The sequence below is a fragment of the Chironomus tepperi genome, unplaced genomic scaffold (genome assembly GCF_022539635.2).
Source record: "Chironomus tepperi strain 1889 unplaced genomic scaffold, CSIRO-AGI_Ctep_v1 contig_335, whole genome shotgun sequence".
Taxonomy (NCBI): domain Eukaryota; kingdom Metazoa; phylum Arthropoda; class Insecta; order Diptera; family Chironomidae; genus Chironomus; species Chironomus tepperi.
Window position 1 is genome coordinate 529,020 of NW_027226457.1, and position 16,695 is coordinate 545,714.

General features: G+C 31.3%; 3 protein-coding genes and 2 long non-coding RNA genes across 6 annotated transcripts; 2 read left to right on the forward strand and 3 right to left on the reverse strand.

Annotated features, from left to right (window-relative positions):
- Positions 1 to 1,947: 1,947 nt before the first annotated feature.
- LOC139093302 (uncharacterized) lies at positions 1,948 to 6,895 on the reverse strand. Its single transcript, XM_070643982.1, has 6 exons — positions 6,782 to 6,895; positions 5,475 to 5,912; positions 4,637 to 5,007; positions 3,773 to 3,905; positions 2,786 to 2,889; positions 1,948 to 2,728 (listed from the first exon to the last, which is right to left on the reverse strand). The coding sequence occupies exons 1-6, from the start codon at positions 6,825 to 6,827 to the stop codon at positions 2,024 to 2,026; spliced, it is 1,797 nt and encodes a 598-aa protein (XP_070500083.1). The 5' UTR covers positions 6,828 to 6,895; the 3' UTR covers positions 1,948 to 2,023.
- Positions 6,896 to 9,775: 2,880 nt separating this feature from the next.
- Positions 9,776 to 11,959, forward strand: LOC139093437 (uncharacterized). The gene is made up of 3 exons (XR_011544688.1): positions 9,776 to 11,041; positions 11,110 to 11,225; positions 11,338 to 11,959. It is a non-coding gene; the product is annotated as an uncharacterized lncRNA (long non-coding RNA).
- Positions 11,960 to 12,380: 421 nt separating this feature from the next.
- LOC139093444 (uncharacterized) lies at positions 12,381 to 12,900 on the reverse strand. Its single transcript, XR_011544690.1, has 2 exons — positions 12,647 to 12,900; positions 12,381 to 12,559 (listed from the first exon to the last, which is right to left on the reverse strand). It is a non-coding gene; the product is annotated as an uncharacterized lncRNA (long non-coding RNA).
- A 700-nt stretch (positions 12,901 to 13,600) lies between these two features.
- Positions 13,601 to 15,197, reverse strand: LOC139093354 (urease accessory protein UreE-like). The gene is made up of 3 exons (XM_070644052.1): positions 15,043 to 15,197; positions 14,787 to 14,867; positions 13,601 to 13,783 (listed from the first exon to the last, which is right to left on the reverse strand). Exons 1-3 carry the CDS (start codon positions 15,098 to 15,100, stop codon positions 13,674 to 13,676), a joined length of 249 nt encoding a protein of 82 aa, XP_070500153.1. The 5' UTR covers positions 15,101 to 15,197; the 3' UTR covers positions 13,601 to 13,673.
- A 20-nt stretch (positions 15,198 to 15,217) lies between these two features.
- Positions 15,218 to 16,414, forward strand: LOC139093353 (leucine-rich repeat-containing protein 70-like). Of its 2 annotated transcripts, none has more exons than XR_011544677.1 (2): positions 15,218 to 15,407; positions 15,485 to 16,414. XR_011544677.1 is itself a non-coding variant. In XM_070644051.1 (2 exons), exons 1-2 carry the CDS (start codon positions 15,394 to 15,396, stop codon positions 16,251 to 16,253), a joined length of 777 nt encoding a protein of 258 aa, XP_070500152.1. In that variant the 5' UTR covers positions 15,311 to 15,393; the 3' UTR covers positions 16,254 to 16,414. The 2 variants fall into 2 exon arrangements, 1 of the variants encoding a protein (XP_070500152.1); XM_070644051.1 differs by having other exon boundaries at positions 15,311 to 15,407; positions 15,491 to 16,414.
- The last annotated feature ends 281 nt before the right edge of the window (positions 16,415 to 16,695 follow it).

Consider the following 16,695-nt stretch of genomic DNA (forward strand, 5'->3'; position numbering starts at 1 on the left):
ATTCAGTGGAAAATTTAGGTTAGTGATAAAATGCATGACCTTTGTTACGTTCCTAACCCCATTCCGACTAAAACCTTAATTAACTTTATCAATCTTTTCTTACAACATTTATCTGTAATTATGATGCAAAATTCATGTAATTTAACTTCTAAGAAATTCCTTAATTATATGTTCAATTACGCCAGCGCAGCTTAGCCGAAAGTAAATATTAATCATGATGCTCATTAATCTAGAGTTCAATGAATTCTGTCGTATTTTCATTTCTTAGCTTTTTTACGAGCAAAGCAATTTCAGTCATGTTGTTTTCCAAGCTAAACATTATGTGATTACAGCATAATTTAATTACATCAAATAGGCTTAATAAATTGAATTCAACAACATAACTGATGAAATTTAGAAATTTAATTATGCACAGCTAAGAGAAATATCGTAATTAGATTGAAATTGCTTATTAGACTTCAATCAGTTTGAAGCTAATTGTACGAAAATCCTTAATTTTCGAGAAAGTTCACCCTTGTATAACTTGCAAAAGTTGATCGACTACTCGTATTAAAGCATGCTTCTGGAAAATTTGGCACATACTTTAAAGAAAATTGTTGCTACGCCAAAACTTATTCTGAAATCAAAGCAAGCAACGAGTTAATTTTCATTATTGCCAATAAAGAAACATTTCCGAGAACTTAATTGAAGAAGTAATTGCCGTAACTTGAGCATTATCAGTCATAAACTTAAAAACAGCGAGAAGATTCTCGTTCAGAAAATTGAAAACAGTCTTGTTTTCTTTGTTGCTTTAACAATCTGACACAAAAATACGTTTTTATTACTTAAAGCATTGTGTGGTGCAAAGTAGGAGAAAAAATTAAAACCATAAAAGAGAGACGAAAAGAATTTAATTTATCATCCTATGTAAACGATGCTCTCGGCAGGTTAAATAAAGAGTGAACATAGGAAAGGAAGAGAAAAGGTTTTTATGAGAATATTACAAAAGAAAATGGGAGTAAAAGTCTCTATTACGAGGAGTAAGGATGAAAAATCATGGATTTTGTTCACGGCTTTCATTGAAAATTGTTTTCAACAAGAATAAGTAGGAAAAGTAAGTACTTCATTATGATGGCATGATATTTAAAATATGTTCACTACGTGACGGTTCACTTGGATGCCTTCACTTCTTAACAATTTGAATACAACTGCTATTATTGCTTCTTCCTATTTTATTTCTCTTCGCTCACTTACTAACTTACTTTTTGTCTTTAATAAAAGGGAAAGACATAAAAGTTTGATGAAAACTAGCAGGAGAGTCATTCGTTGGGGAACTATAAAGGGTGCTATATGCGCTGTTAACCTAGATATGCTTGAATTTCCCACAATATCACCAATCTCCTAATAACCCAAACTGTTGCAGCAATCCAAAAATTGATTTCACAAAAATGTGCATCACCAGAGGCAAGACAATGAATTTAATGATGGACATGATTGCTTCACGCCTTGCTTTTATGAATATGAACATCAAAAAGTATTCAATTCAAAATACGGCATTTAATATTTTTTCTCTCACTCTGCTGCTGCTGATTCTCTGTTGTTTTATGATTTTCTACACAGCTATTACATAGAAATGTGTACAAATTAGATAATGATAATGATGATGCTGATGTTGATTGTTATTACTATAATACGCAGTAGCAAAGTCAAAAAATTATTAAATTTTATTTGATGATACTTTATGACTTTTGGAAATTAAACCTTAATGGTTTTTTCATGCTGTACATTTTTGATTTTTTTGTGTTGGCTCGTTTTGGGGGGTAAGGAGGATGATGGAAGAAAAAGGAAAATAGTTGGCATTATGTCTGACTCATTTTAGTAGTGATTCAACTTAGATGACGGGAAATGCGCCATTTTCTCAAGTTTTACTTCATTTCCAATCTGTAATTAATGAACCTTATCCATTACTTATTTTTCATAATTTTTTATTAGAGAGAAAAGAAAAGAGAATCAAAGTGTCTTCTTATTCAGCTCAGCACACCCATCATTGTGGGAATATGATTGCCGTTGGTAAATCGGATATTTTTGTTGTAGAAGTTAGCGGTTGTGATGCTGGTCTTGGATTGCATGCGATTCTCGTGCAAAAACGTGGACGTTTACCATCAGCAGCGCACCAACATGTGTTACATTCAACCTTAAACGATAGTGATGGAGTGCATGTAAAGTTTGGATTCTGCAAGTCTTCGAGCGTGTAAATTATTTCCCCACCAGAAGTTGGTTGATATTGATTTATTGTCTGTCGTTTTCTCAATGAATGATTAATGGCTGGTGCTGGTAAATTTATTTTTCCTAAGCAACCTCTCAATGTACATGCAGCAATGCCAGTAGATGTGCAATAACACCAATTACAATCCTCTTGCCATCTTGTTCCTGGTTTACATTTATCTGATTGCTGTGGTTCTGTTGTTGTTGCTGCAATTGTTGTTGTTTCAACAGGTAAAAGGACCGGTTGTGATTTTCGTTGAAGTGTGTAGGAAGATGTACGATCGTCGCAGCCTATCTCAACACAATCAGCGTGATTGCCATGTTCATTACATGTACATGAGCTACATTCGTATCTAAATACTTTTTTTGGTGTGCAAACAAATCCCGGCTCATTGGGAGCAATTGTTTTTATAAATTTTGGACATGCTTTTTTTGTACACATCCATGCGAGTCCATTTGCTGAACACCTACAGCGATTGCAATCCTAAAATTACATGGAAATGCCAATTGGATAATTTTTTCAGTACAACTGACTTCCCACCTTTGTTTTTGTAGTTTGTGGCTCGCAAATTTGATTTCTGGTGTCAATGTTGCTGTTGAGGACTCCTTGATCTTCGACATTTGGTGACGCCTTTGCGTAATTGCCTGAAGTGATTAAAAATTTGTGTATAAATATTAATTTTGTTCTGGAATAAATGTTTGATTAGAATTGACTGATGTGTACAGGAATGACTCTTGATCTCCTTGAAATTGTCAGATTCAAGTGTTAATTTAAGATCTTAACCGAGGAACTCTATCACAACACTTCCTCATTATGAAGTGTCAAACAATTTGGGACTATACTTTAAGCTTATAATTTAAATAGTCCTACAAAAACATCAAAAATATCTTTTATGAACGTAAAGGTTATCAGTATATACAAAAATATTATTGTTTAAGAAGAGTTCACGATAGGAAAATTTGTCAGAAAACCTTGAACAATAATTGATTTTTGAATATACTTAATTAAGTTTAAAAGTCATTATTTTCATAAATTAGAATAGCTTGAAGAGAACATTTTGTATCTTGCGCACTTATTTAAGGGTAATGAAGTTGTTTTTACAGTTTTTAAAGAAAAATAATTCGATTTTCCAGCGTTCATGCTGAGTTACAATATTTTAGTGAATATTGTCAGAACAGATCTAATCTATAGACATTCAATCTGAAGTGAAAACCAGAAACAGCTCTAGATTACATCGGGTATTTCTAAGAACACTGAACAAATAAAGTTTTGTTTTTATTTTCTGTCTGTATTCCTAGAAATTACAATGTAAATAACTGTAAAGTTCAGCTGAGATTCCCCTAGACATACAATTAATTTAAAACTTTATTATCAATTCCATCCGTTTCTATAGACTAGTACAGTGCAAAAAATGAGAAAAGTTCTCACATTAATGAGGATACAGAATCTCCAGTCAATCATCAAAATGTAATTACTCCTGTCACTTTTTCGCTAAATAAGTGATCAAATTTTAATGAGTAAACTTACAGCAAAGAGTCCCAAGTAAGACAATCGCAATGACTAAGCACGTTCCTTTCATATTTTTGTTAAGAAAAAAATAGAGAGAGAATGTTGAAAAACTAGTTGTCGTTTGTGATAATATTGTTAAGAGCTTATTCGTCTACAAAAAAAAACACTTAGTATGTTAACAGTTCGCGACTTTTAATGAGACTGAGTAAGTTATTTTCATATTCTCATTCTTTATACAATAATGCTTTAAAATTGAGAGACATTTTGAGTAAATTTTTGAATTTTTTTGTTGTGATTTCTTCAGTTTCTGAGGAATCTCTTGAGTTGTTGACACTGAGACAGATCAAGATAAATGATGAAAGCAAAATCTGTGATGAATGAATGGGAAGCACTTTTTGAGACTGACGATAATTGAAATTCCGAATGCGGATGTTTTACAACTGTATGCCTTTGAAATACTAAGATTAGTTTCTGTAAGATATTTATGTAAATGTTTGGCAATTCTGTAATTTGACCTAACACAAATTATGCAGTAAATACCAAATTACAATGAATTGTTATGCAACTCTAAATTGAGCAAATATCACGTCAAGTATTTTGAGGAATTTTAATCATTTTCGGAAGTCATTAGTACTGTAAACCAATTTTTCGACATCTGTTTCGTATAGCTTGACATTGATAAAAGACAGGAAATTGACAATAAAGCATCAAATTTTTTATTTGCATATTCTTAATCTTAATTATAAAAAAGTTTCCATTTAACAAACTAAAATCTGCATATCAATATACTTTAAGTAGCAGCTAGGAAGATAAACATCAACGTTACATTTTGATGAATTTTGTTTAAGTTGCTTTCAACTATTAAGTTGCTCCCAAAAATCATGATTTCTGAACATTATTACAAACTTTTTTAGTGCAACGTGCTCCTTTTCCATCACTGCTGCACTTGCATGAGTTACATTCCAACTTAAAATATTCATGTGGTGCACATTTGAAATCAGCTCGATTATATTCCTCCATAGTAAAGGTTGGAATTGATGATGATTGAACAGTAGGAACACGCAAGGCTCTCGAGTCATTTGGACCAAAACATCCTCTCAACGTGCATGCACCGATACCTGTTTCTGTGCAAAAGCAGTCATTGCAATCACTTTTCCAGTGCTCACCAGGAGTACATTTCTTGTCTTGTCCAATTGCTCGCTTTTGTCTTATATTGATGCATGGCAAGTGTGTACATGATGGAATGCCGGATCCTACAAAACAAATTGTGCGCATAAAATAGATTAATTTTGTTCCTTTTGTCATATTTCTCAGAACTTTGAGTCATAAAATGTTTTTTCAAGTTCTCATGAATTTGTAAATTTGTAAATATTTACGTCACAGTCGATTGACTATGGGGAAAACTCCTGCATGCTATGTCATAAACAAATAATTTACGAGCAAGACTTGAACTGACGCCAATTGGTTATTTTGGAATGGATTAGCTCAATCTATTTGCTTACTACAATCAATAGTGACTTTTAGGATGAAGCACTAACTTTGAAATAAAGAGATGTTAATTTAAGCTCGTTAATTGATGGAATTATCAAGTCTTAGCCTTCAGCAATGTAAATAAGACTAGTTTAACTTTCAATCTCATTACTAACTCTATTCTCTCATGATATGACTTCTCATATAACTATTTACTCGATTTATTGACAAAATAAAAATATTTACTTACTGTCACAAACACAGTGATTGCATCCATCAGACAAGATGTCTCCTGGTCTACACCCTCTTGTGTAAACACTTCTTTTTGCCGTTCTCTTATGAATGTCCCTACTCGGACATGGAATTTTTGTACAGAACCATCCAATACCATTAGCAGCACATTTACAACGGTTACAAATGTCATTACTCTCAACGTTCATTTTAATTTCATTAGGTGTACAAACTAAATTGCCATTACTGTTAACAATATTGTTGCTATTATGCACAAATAAATCTTCTGTTGTTGTGATTAGATTGACTTCTGTCGTTGACTTTATCGGTAAATGTATGCATCTCATTTGTGTACACATTGCAGTTTTGCCATTTGGATCACATGAACATGTGTTGCAATCCATTTTAAATACTTGATTTGGTGTGCAGCTAAAATCTTTGTCATTGCTCGTGTGACCTTCAAGTATAAATAATTCGTATATATGTAAGCATTAAGAGAGATTTAGTTGAGATTCTTTTTTTATTCTCTTGTTAAAATGGATTTTTTGTGTCTTATCACTTTTTTGATTTTTTTTGTAGAATAGCGCGCCTATTTTATGATTAGTGACGTCATGTCACATGGGTAATTGTGGGATAGATTGTGACTTTTGGAATTATTAGATTAGATTTGTATACAGGACACTCAATTTAGGGTACTTAAATTTTTCCAAAATGAGTTTGCAGGAAATGTTTTGTAGAGTATAACCCGATTAATTCCTAATAACACTGCTATATGAAGTTTCTGGAAAATCACATACTATATTATAATGGAACGTTTTTACACTTTTTGTATTCTTCCCAAAATAGAAATCACTGTTGCTGATCTTCTACGCAACAAAATAAATATAGAAGTAGATTTAAAAGTTGTAATCTCAATTAACGTCACTTTTGAACAAATCCCAACAATTTTTTCTCAAGAGCTAAACCTTAAAGTTCAAATATTAAACTTTTGAGTAAGAAAACTTGATTAATGTCACCACCAACATTAAATATCCATAAATTAGAACATGACATTCAAAAAATAAATAGACACAAATCCAAAACACTCAAAATACGTAATTTTCCGCGCCATAAACGACAAACGTCATCGACAGATGTCGGAGGGTCGGCGAGGTCAAGAAGAATGATGAATGAAGTAGGAATAGAAGAAAAAAGAATTTTTTGCAGCACAATAAAATTAGTTCAAGTTTGAATCGCGATTCTTCATCCTTAACCGCCCCACCATGTCTCTGCGTGTAACTTATTGTGATAATTTGAATGTAAAAGAAGCAAGAAGTATTTAATTACCAAACACCGACGCATTTAACACGAGGAATAAAATGAATTTATTCATTTTTACACAGCTTCTTTCTCCTTAATGTTCACGTTGTTTACTTTACTCTATTCGTTGAGAGACTGACTCGTTAAGTACTTATATACAATAATTTTGAGGAATTATATTTCATTTGTTCTCACAAAAGGCTCTTATTTGGGAGAGAATTAATCACAGAATTTTCGAAAATTTACGTAAATAAAATTCATTTTCTTTCTTTTCCTCAACATTTTTCTACTCCGTATGTTTGCTACATCTTCTCACAATATTAGCGGAAATTAGAAGAAACAACATAGGAATTTATTTTATTTTTGCTGCTTGTTTGTTTGTTTGTTTGGGTAAAGAAGGAATTTTTTCACTGATTCATCACTTAATGTGCAAAATTCAGCACATTTTTTGAGAAAAAATGGTTCCAATGATAAAAAGTTCTTATAAAGTCTGTCGGTATTTGGGAATTTAGATGTTAATACTATTAAATAAGATTTTATTCGTCTACTTGAACATATTTATCTTGACTTTGTAGAATGTGCTGAGGTAGCAAATTAAAATTTTCTACAGAGGGTCGTTCAGGAATAATGTCCATCGTAAAATCAGGATTTTGTGTTTTTGACCTCCATTTTTCAATGTACTTTGTAAGTCTGAAGCTTTTCATTTATCTATATAAAAGACGTCTGTTGTTAACAACCCCATACCTCCTGTAATGCCATTTAATTTTCCGAACTTGATGAGCTTTAGGGATTTTTCTGATTGAGCGTGAAAATAAAAAATTCAATCATACCTGAAATGCTTTAAGAGGATTTCTTTGGAATTTTATATCGTAGATTGAATGGATTGAACGGTGAAATAGAATTAAAAGTGGATTGGTCAAATCATTAAGATCTAAAAATATAACAGACTGTGAGATAATTACTCAAAGCTAGACTCTAGTCTGGGTGATGCTACTCCTTTTATGAAGATTGCAAAATCTGGGATCAAAGTTAGAGGTTAAAGAACCCCTAAACATTCCTAAATATTCCCATGACAGTCAGCAAATCGTACAAAGTATTAGCTGAAGTACTGTCTATTTTAATAACTTATACAATATCTCAACAATTATAATCAAAACTTTTTCATATAGAAATCACTCAACCCACTTATCTTCGTAACCATTCAAACCATTAGGGAAATTTACATTCGGTAGGAGCCACAGCGAAATGCGCCATTCATGTCAGATTTGATTCTCAAAAAGTAACTTTTTTCTAATTTTTTATCATCTCATCCAATATTTATTCAATTCCATATGTGATTATGGTAAATATTTGAACAAACAAAAACAAAAAAGCATGAAAATGTTGTAGGTGTATCTTTTAAATAATGTTTGGATGTAAGCAGATGAAGGCAAAAAAGGAGCATCAAGGAAAATGAAGTTGAAGGACTATTCACAACTGGATGAGAAGAATCAAATTCAGCTGAGCATCATCAATTTGTTCATTTAAGAGGGCATTTACCATTGACCGTACAAATATTTACCAAAAGAGGCACCGTATACCACTCAGGTATCATCAAAAACACAACTTTTCATCCACTTTATTCGCATATCCCTTTTTTTTACATCTACTGATGATCCACTTGATGTTCTATGTTAAATAAAATAAGAGTTTGGTAAAGCTCAAGTGTTGTTATGTTATTCACGTACAAAGTTTTCCGTAAAAATTCCAATTCTTGATGAAGGCAAAAGAGATGGAGAACGAAAGTAATTTTATTCTATAAATATATATTTGCACAAAAAATTTAACAAATTGGAATTGTGAGAAAGTTTTTTTCTGTTCTGACTTATTTTGGCATTCGTGCATATAAAAATAAATATAGAAATATCAGATTTTTTTACAGATGCATCATCAATATTATTAGGATTATTGACTATTGAATAAGGATTTATCATACGAAGGAGAGTAGGAGGTGTCTGTTGACTACAATATTATTGATTGCTGCAGAATCTTAAATTTAATGCCAAAATAATATTCCTAATAACTGCATTCCGCAGCCACACATCAACTTCTACTCAACTGAAAAGCGTAAATTGTATCTAATTCTCAAAACATATCTACGCACGCAAAATATCCATTAAAATTCAAATTTTTCGGTCCGAAACTCATAAAAAATATCATATACAAAATTGCCACAGACCCAATAATTCCAACTAATCCAAATAAATTGGCAATTCACATTGAAATACGATCAAAACAATGTGATTCATTGACCGCAATTGACGCATATCTAGATGGTCATTTCCCTGCCCCGTTTTCACTTTTTCCACCCATCATATCAATTCCCCACTTTAACACACATATAGAGTATGCTTTTTCCATAAGTGGATGTTCATATATACTAAAAAAAATTAGTTTGTCGACATAAAATATCCAATGTGATGCTCTGTTGATAGTAATCGGATGATAATGCAACAGTACTGAATCTGAAACAATTCAAAAATTATAGAAAATAAGATTTATGGGATGGAAGTTGCTCATTTTATTTAGTACAACATTGTGCATCACCTCCTCTCGCTTTCATTCTCACATTCATTATTCTTCTCACACTCTCGATTCCACCTACAATTCTCATGCTCTATAGTAATATAAAAAACTTTTTATTTTCAGTTCAATACTGCATGAGTTTTATTTTTTGTAAAAATTCTTATTGCTTGTGATTGCACGACAATACTTTCAATAAAGATATTGCTATTATTATCTGCAGCACTAAACGAAGCGTCGAAAATGCAAGAAATTGACACAATCAATAGCAATAATTTAAAGAAAAGTTCTCTCAAATTCATAGTGAAGTAATCTGAAAAAGGGAGGAAAAATAGTTGTAAAAGTGTTAAAAATTTCAAATTGATGTTCTCAATTACCCGATCGGAACAATTTTTCATGGCAGCAACCTGCCATCAAATGACAATTTTTAGTCAACATGGAAATTGCCACTTAGACGCCATATAGCAACCTACTGGCTGCCATGAATAATTTGTCTCGATCGGGCTATTTTGAGAATACTTAATGTGGAAGTTAAAGTGATATTCAAACAATTCTGATTTTTAGAAGTGAGTATTTATACCATACGCCAGTGATGGGCAACCTGTGTGCAGTAAAAGAATTTTGAAATTGCCATCAGCCGTATTCCATGTGCGGTCTCGTTAGAGCCTTACAACCATGGTATGTCGTGATAAATAAAAGGTTGCCCAGCACTGCGTTACGGAAATAATTTACAGATACTTGATTCTTTACAAATATATGTATGCAAAATTCTGAACAAATCCAACTCAAACTTTCAACAAAAAAATCAATAAATCATTAAATATTAAATAAATACAAGTCATTACCAGCCTGTTGAAAAAGATTGTAAAGTGATACTAAAGGTTTCAATTATTGAATAGTGAGGTAGTTATCAATAATTGATGTAAAAATTTGTGAGTGTCTCTCGACATACACATCGATTGATGATGATATATAAAGCACAAGCTCGTGCTTGAAATTGAATTATTTTTTATTGTAACAAATGTTCAGATTTTTTTTGTGTTTATAAATTTTAACATGAATAACTCATACAAAATAAATATGTATAAATATTTAAAATACAAAAAAGCTGCTCATAAACACCATTTAACAGTACAAATAAATGATTTGTTATTGTGATTCTCGTCGCACGTACACATGTTGCACTCATCTAAGCGGAAATTTTTACATTGTTGTTTTGGCGGAACAGGACATCGAATTGCGTCGCCTGCTTGAAGGCAATAGCATCCTCTTACCGGATAGTCGTATATTTCGCCAGGACCGCAAGCTGTGTTTTTGTGAATTTGAATTTTATGCGAGTAAAATTATTCAATATTGTGGCTAATGTTTGGGGTTGAATGTACCTGTATCAGCATTGATATTGCTAAGGTATGTTGCAAGTATCACTAAAAATGCAAATATTGTTCGAACCATCGCACAACTAGACGAGTAGCAATAAACTGAATGCAAGTTGATTAGAATTTTTACTATGAATATTTCATATTTTTCTCTCGTGTATATTTTTTGTTTTGTTTCCCATTTAGGTCAATGTTACTCTATATTATTGCATCTTTAAATTGCATAATGTCTTTGTAGGCATTTTATGTATTTGTGTTGTATCTCATGTGTTCATATGATTAATGTCATGTGAAAGCTATATTTCAGGCTGTATTTCCGTAAAATTTCTTTCGTGCAATAGAAGATGAAGTATGACACTCAGTATAATTTAATTGACCCTTTACTTGCTATCAATAAATTCTAATTTTACTTCTTAGCTAAATATTTTTGAACAAATCAAAACCATGTCATAAATAGAGCATGATCTGAGCTAATAATCTCAAATTTTTAACCACATTCAACAGTTATACTAAGGTGTATAAGCTATACTAAGGTGAATTTATTTGTAAACTCATGTCCTTTGCAAGCTTTGCAAAGTGTTGGAAAAATTCTAATTAATAAATTAATAAATTGTCTCAAAATTCACTGTTTATTGTATTTCTCAGCTTTTAATACACAATTAAAAACATGTTATTAATTTTCCTGACTTTCCTGGCTTGACTGACTGGAATTATCAGTCTGTTGTTGCTGTTGTTGATCTGAATGAAAATACAAAAATTAATTGGATGATAAAAAATTTTTAAAAATGTAATGACTTGTTTATAGGTCAATCAGCCATGAATCATGTGTATACTCATTATCAATTACGGCACGTGTAGGTTTGACCCTTTAAATTTTTATCAAAATTGTTATTTTTAGCATGTAAAAATTACCTTGGTTGTCATTTTCGGGAGCTCTTGGCTGAAGTTGTTCCTCATTATGGTGTGGTGGTTTAGCAAGGAAGACAATGCTGTTGGCTGATGTAAATGCAACCATGATTGCAACAAAGAGCATGAAGAAGTATGTCAATTTCATTTTTTGTAGCTTTTATTTCAGTAATCCAAATTGATCGAAAGTAAATTTTTGACTGAACTGTCTAGGAAGTTGTTCTTGGTTTTAAATATAATTTTAACAGCATGTAATTTAATGAGAGTGTAAGAATAAAGAGAAGAAGACTTGTAATGAGCATATTAATTTTGTAACATGACAAGAATATGTTCCTAATTATTTAATGTAATTTTGGTTCTACGCCGCTGTACATCATTATTATTGTTGTGAGTTAAAATTAAATTTCATTATCTACAAATATTTGATTCGTTAAAAAAGGAAATACTGAAAAAAAATAACTGAAATATACTAATATAGACCGGTCCAGATCAAGAAATTTATATGTCAATTAAGTGAATATATTTAATTTTGAAATGGTCTGTTCAATGTACTTATTATGTTACGAATAAAGACGAATTTTTAAGGACCCCCTGCCTTCCCTCTCCTTACAAACTTCCTAGCCCTCTTCCTCCTTCCTCCTTCCTCCTAAAAAGCGAAAGTAGCAAGTAAACAATCCCTCAAATTGTTTTTTGATTTAACGAAACAATTAGTTTGTTAAGCAAATTCAATGTTAAATCATTAGTGTGTCATACAGCATCATGCTGATTTTTGCAAATTAATATTCATTTTATAGTTTAATTTCAATTTATTTCTGAATATTAACCAATTAATATATTTACAAAATAGAACAAACACATTTCTGCATCAAAATTTTTAATACAGTTGTCCACAACTTATTTTTAGAAGTGACAATTCAGTTCAGGTGTCTTCTCTAATGGCCTTGAGGTTGATGTTGTTGACCTGAGAAAATAGTAAATTTGTAATAAATTTCTGATATAAAGCAATATTGAATTGAATCTTTAATTGAGAAATATTTATTATTAATACCTCCATGGTGTTCATGATGCTGTTGTGATCTGTGTTGTTGATGTTCTGAACGTGGTTTTGGAGGTTTTGCAAGGAATACGATGCTACTGGCTGATGTGAAAGCCACCAGAATTGCAACAATAAACATGAAGAAAAATGACAATTTCATTTTTATTTTACTTTATAACTTAGTGATGGATTGAAATATTTGATTTTGACTGATGCAGGAATAAAATCTTGTTTTGTTTTTAAGAAAAAGATTTTTGAAAGCGAAATCCTCTCATGAGAGAGGGGGAATGAGGAATTCCTAGATAATTATATTTGAGAATCAAATGGCCTATAATCATCTTTACCCAGGGTTTCCATCTTAAATTTCAAAATTGAATGACAAAATTATTTTACATACAATTTTATTTCATTTAATTTACAAAAATATTAGCTTTAATTTTGAGCTTGATTTATGAGATAAAATGCCATATTTATGAATGTACTAGTTTTTTTGGTACACAGAAAAAACCTCAATTTAATCTTTTTGCAAGTGGCTGATCATGATGATGTTGGCCCTTATTTTGTTTATGCTCTTGACGTGGTTTTTGTGGTTTTGCAAGAAAAACTATGCTTCCAGCTGATGTTAATGCAACCATAATTGAAATAAAGAAAATCAGAAAATATGATAATTTCATTTTAATATATTTGAAAGGATTTTGACTAATTAGAGTTTGATGTTGAACTAACTTCAAATGAGTTTTAATTCCTGCTTTTAAACAAAATTTAATTTGATAAAACAACAGTCGAATTTACGAGTAGCATGTTATCAAACCTGTAAACCATACGTAGCGTATAAATACGAGTGAATGACCTTTGATTTATGACTAATATGAATATTCTTTTACATTGCCATAATTTTTTTCACGTTGTAATAAAATCCTATGAATAGTGCAATAAATTTTAATAAAATTTTACAACGACAATTAGTTCAAGTTTTAAAGTTGGTTTATTTCATCATTACAATTTCATAAATATGAACAAATCTTCCAATGAAATTTTATTATTGATGTTTATGACAGTCTACTCCATGAACATGTCCAGTATGGTCATCATCTGGGCCATGATCGTGGTGATTGTGGTGGTGGTGATGATGGTGATTGTCACTGGATCCTAGAACATTTGAAAGAATTTAAAAATGGATGATTAGTGCATTGGCCGTAATATGATTGTCGGCCATTTCAAAGAAATCTGACTTAGTATTGCGTATTCATTAGATCAGTAGTTTGAATCAAGTTTGAATTACAAAATTATTCCAACGAATTTGAACTCTTAGGTTCAAATCCCCATCATAATCTAATGATAAGCCGATCATTAAAATCGCTGTTTTTGGCTTTATGTAACAACAATGCTAGTCATTGGGATGAATATTTTTTCATTCAAAAATTTCGAACTTTATAAAAAGGTTATTGAGAGATAAGATGCATATAAAATTAATGCATCTGAGTGACACAGGGGTGCAGCAAGAAGTGATTGTTTTTGGAATATTCTACAAATTCTGAATGTTTGGAAAAGTGGGTCTGATTAGACTAAGTTTAACTAAGTTTGATGAACTTTGTTAGAAAAATAAGCCTTTGGCAATCCGAGCGCTGATAACTTTAGATTGTGAAATCATGGATTATCAAGTGACTCATTGAAAATAAAGCTAACTGCAAAGCAATCCTTAATATCAGCCTCACATTTTAAATTTATGCGTCATTTAAGCCTTGACATTCAAAATTTCTTTTCTAATAAATCCATTAAATGTCAAATACAAACAAATTTTCCAAAAATTCACTCATAAAATTTCCTAAAAAAAGATTCACTTGAAGCATTTTATGCATTAATTTTTTCACGGTAATAAATCTCTCTAGCCCACTCAGCACGATCAAACTTTACTTTAGCAATTCCCGAACTCATCTCAATTAAATTTGATGATTGTTCAATCAATTGTATTGATTAGTGGATTAATCCCCAGACGCCACATAAATTTTCATATTCAAATAATCCACAAATGGAAATTTCCAATTGTTCATTCAAATATTGAAGCTATCAATTACAATCAGGCTAGGCTTCATAGACTGGAGGTAAATACTATGGATTTATTGATAAAATGATAAATTTATTTTTTAGGTACCTGGTGTTTTATTTATTCCGTGATGTTCGTGATTGTGTACATGTCCGGCATGATGATGATGATCGTGGTGATCATCTACATCTAAAATTTAAAGAAAACATTTGTTTATTACTGAATCAAATTTAGATACATTCATTTGGGGGTGTTTTTAACGAATTTAGGTAGGAGGGGGTTATGCACCTCCAAAAATAAAGTCTACATCCTAAATTAGCTGATTTTTTTCAACATCTTCACTTTACTAAAAATAGACAATTACCGGCAGCGAAAACACCAATTACTGCAACGAGAAGGATGAAGAATATTGTCAATTTCATGTTTCTTGCTAATTTGTTCTTTTCGTCTTGATTACTTAAAATTTTATAACAGATTGAAGTAAAAAAATCTTGTTTGACTTTATAAATGAATTTTGATGATTGCTTGGAGGGGAATTTTGTATGAATCTTGATGAGAAATATGAGAGCATTTCTGTGATTATGAATTAAATTATTTTGTGCCTGTACTGAGATGATTATATTTTCTTATCAACGTCTTTAAAGAAATAGGGTGACCAACGAGTGTTTGTAAATTGCTAGGGATTTTTTGTTATAAAGAGATATTTTTGAGACAAATGAAGATTTTAATGTAAGTATGAGAAGCTTAATTATAATTACCAAAAGCCTGTCAGATGCTAGCTAAGAATCTAATTCAATGAAATCAAGTTTTAGCTTTGTTGTATCAATTTTGCTGCATTTCGTCGCTTCATCGCATCTTGAATGCATCTTTAAAACGAGCAATTACCTAGGAGATGTCTACACTTGTCAGTTCAAGTACAACTTGAACATTTCTTCACCTGACAATGCCTATATTCTTTCATCATCTGGAACACATTTGGAACAAAAATGTTATGATGATGTTCTTGCAATTAATTCAGAAAACAAGGATATTCAATATTTTCCTAAAGGTTTAGAATTTATTTTCAAGAATCTTAAGGCAATAGACCTACAAAACAATGGACTTAAGGAACTTTATCAATCTGATTTAACATCATTTAGAAGTTTAGTTTATCTTGATTTGGGAAAGAATGACATTGAAGTTTTGGAAGATGGAGTTTTTGATAATAATCCACATCTTGAGGTGATCTCATTTTATGGAAATAAAATCTATCATATTGATTTGCAAGTATTTGACTCATTAAGTAAGCTTTACCACTTAGTTCTGGATAACAATCGGTGCATTAACAAAAGTGCCCGACGAGACAGATCAGGCGTAGAGCAAATTGTTCAAGATACAAAAATAATGTGTCAAAATTCAGAATTTTTGAAGGGAGGATTATTGACGTTACGAAGATTCTTAAATCATGATGAATCATCAAATGTAAAGGCTCAACTCAAAAACATTGAAATTAACTTGCTGAACAGAATCAGTGAATTAAAACAAGTTATTGGTGAATTGAAAGGTTCTCAATGTAATAGTAATAATCTTGAATAAACCAAACATAGTGTATGACATGCTTTGGATCTAGACATTCAAAATCTTAATAAAGGATGTACAAGACACATCCAAGAGAACATCACACGAAAGTTTATAAAAATCATGACAATTTGATACGTGATGATGTCACATAAAACCTACAATTATATCTCCATTCACATTTTTTTTTTAAATGTCCATTTCCTTTTTGTTTTACGACTTTTTTTCAGGTCAAGTTGTAGTTGTCACGTGAAGTTACGAGCAGAGTGGGAGAAATGTTTCAGATCCATTAGACCCATTGGTAATTAAACTGTTTTAATTGCTTCCAATGAGAAATATTGCTTTTTGGAATGCAATGTGAGCTACGTGATGCTCATTTTGGCAGAGCTTATGATACAAATTTGAGAGTTAAGACTAGAATTGAATTTTGTCTTAATTAGATAATTTTTTAGTTTGCCTA

Excerpts from the sequence above, each read along its gene's own strand:
- LOC139093354 (XM_070644052.1), bottom strand. The coding sequence starts at position 15,100 with ATGAAATTGACAATATTCTTCATCCTTCTCGTTGCAGTAATTGGTGTT. Across the intron at positions 14,868-15,042 it reads AATTGGTGTTTTCGCTGCCG|ATGTAGATGATCACCACGAT; the intron begins GTAATTGTCTAT and ends TTTAAATTTTAG. Across the intron at positions 13,784-14,786 it reads CGGAATAAATAAAACACCAG|GATCCAGTGACAATCACCAT; the intron begins GTACCTAAAAAA and ends CAAATGTTCTAG.
- LOC139093302 (XM_070643982.1), bottom strand. The coding sequence starts at position 6,827 with ATGAATAAATTCATTTTATTCCTCGTGTTAAATGCGTCGGTGTTTG. Across the intron at positions 5,913-6,781 it reads GTTAAATGCGTCGGTGTTTG|GTCACACGAGCAATGACAAA; the intron begins GTAATTAAATAC and ends TTATACTTGAAG. Across the intron at positions 5,008-5,474 it reads CAATCACTGTGTTTGTGACA|GATCCGGCATTCCATCATGT; the intron begins GTAAGTAAATAT and ends TTTGTTTTGTAG.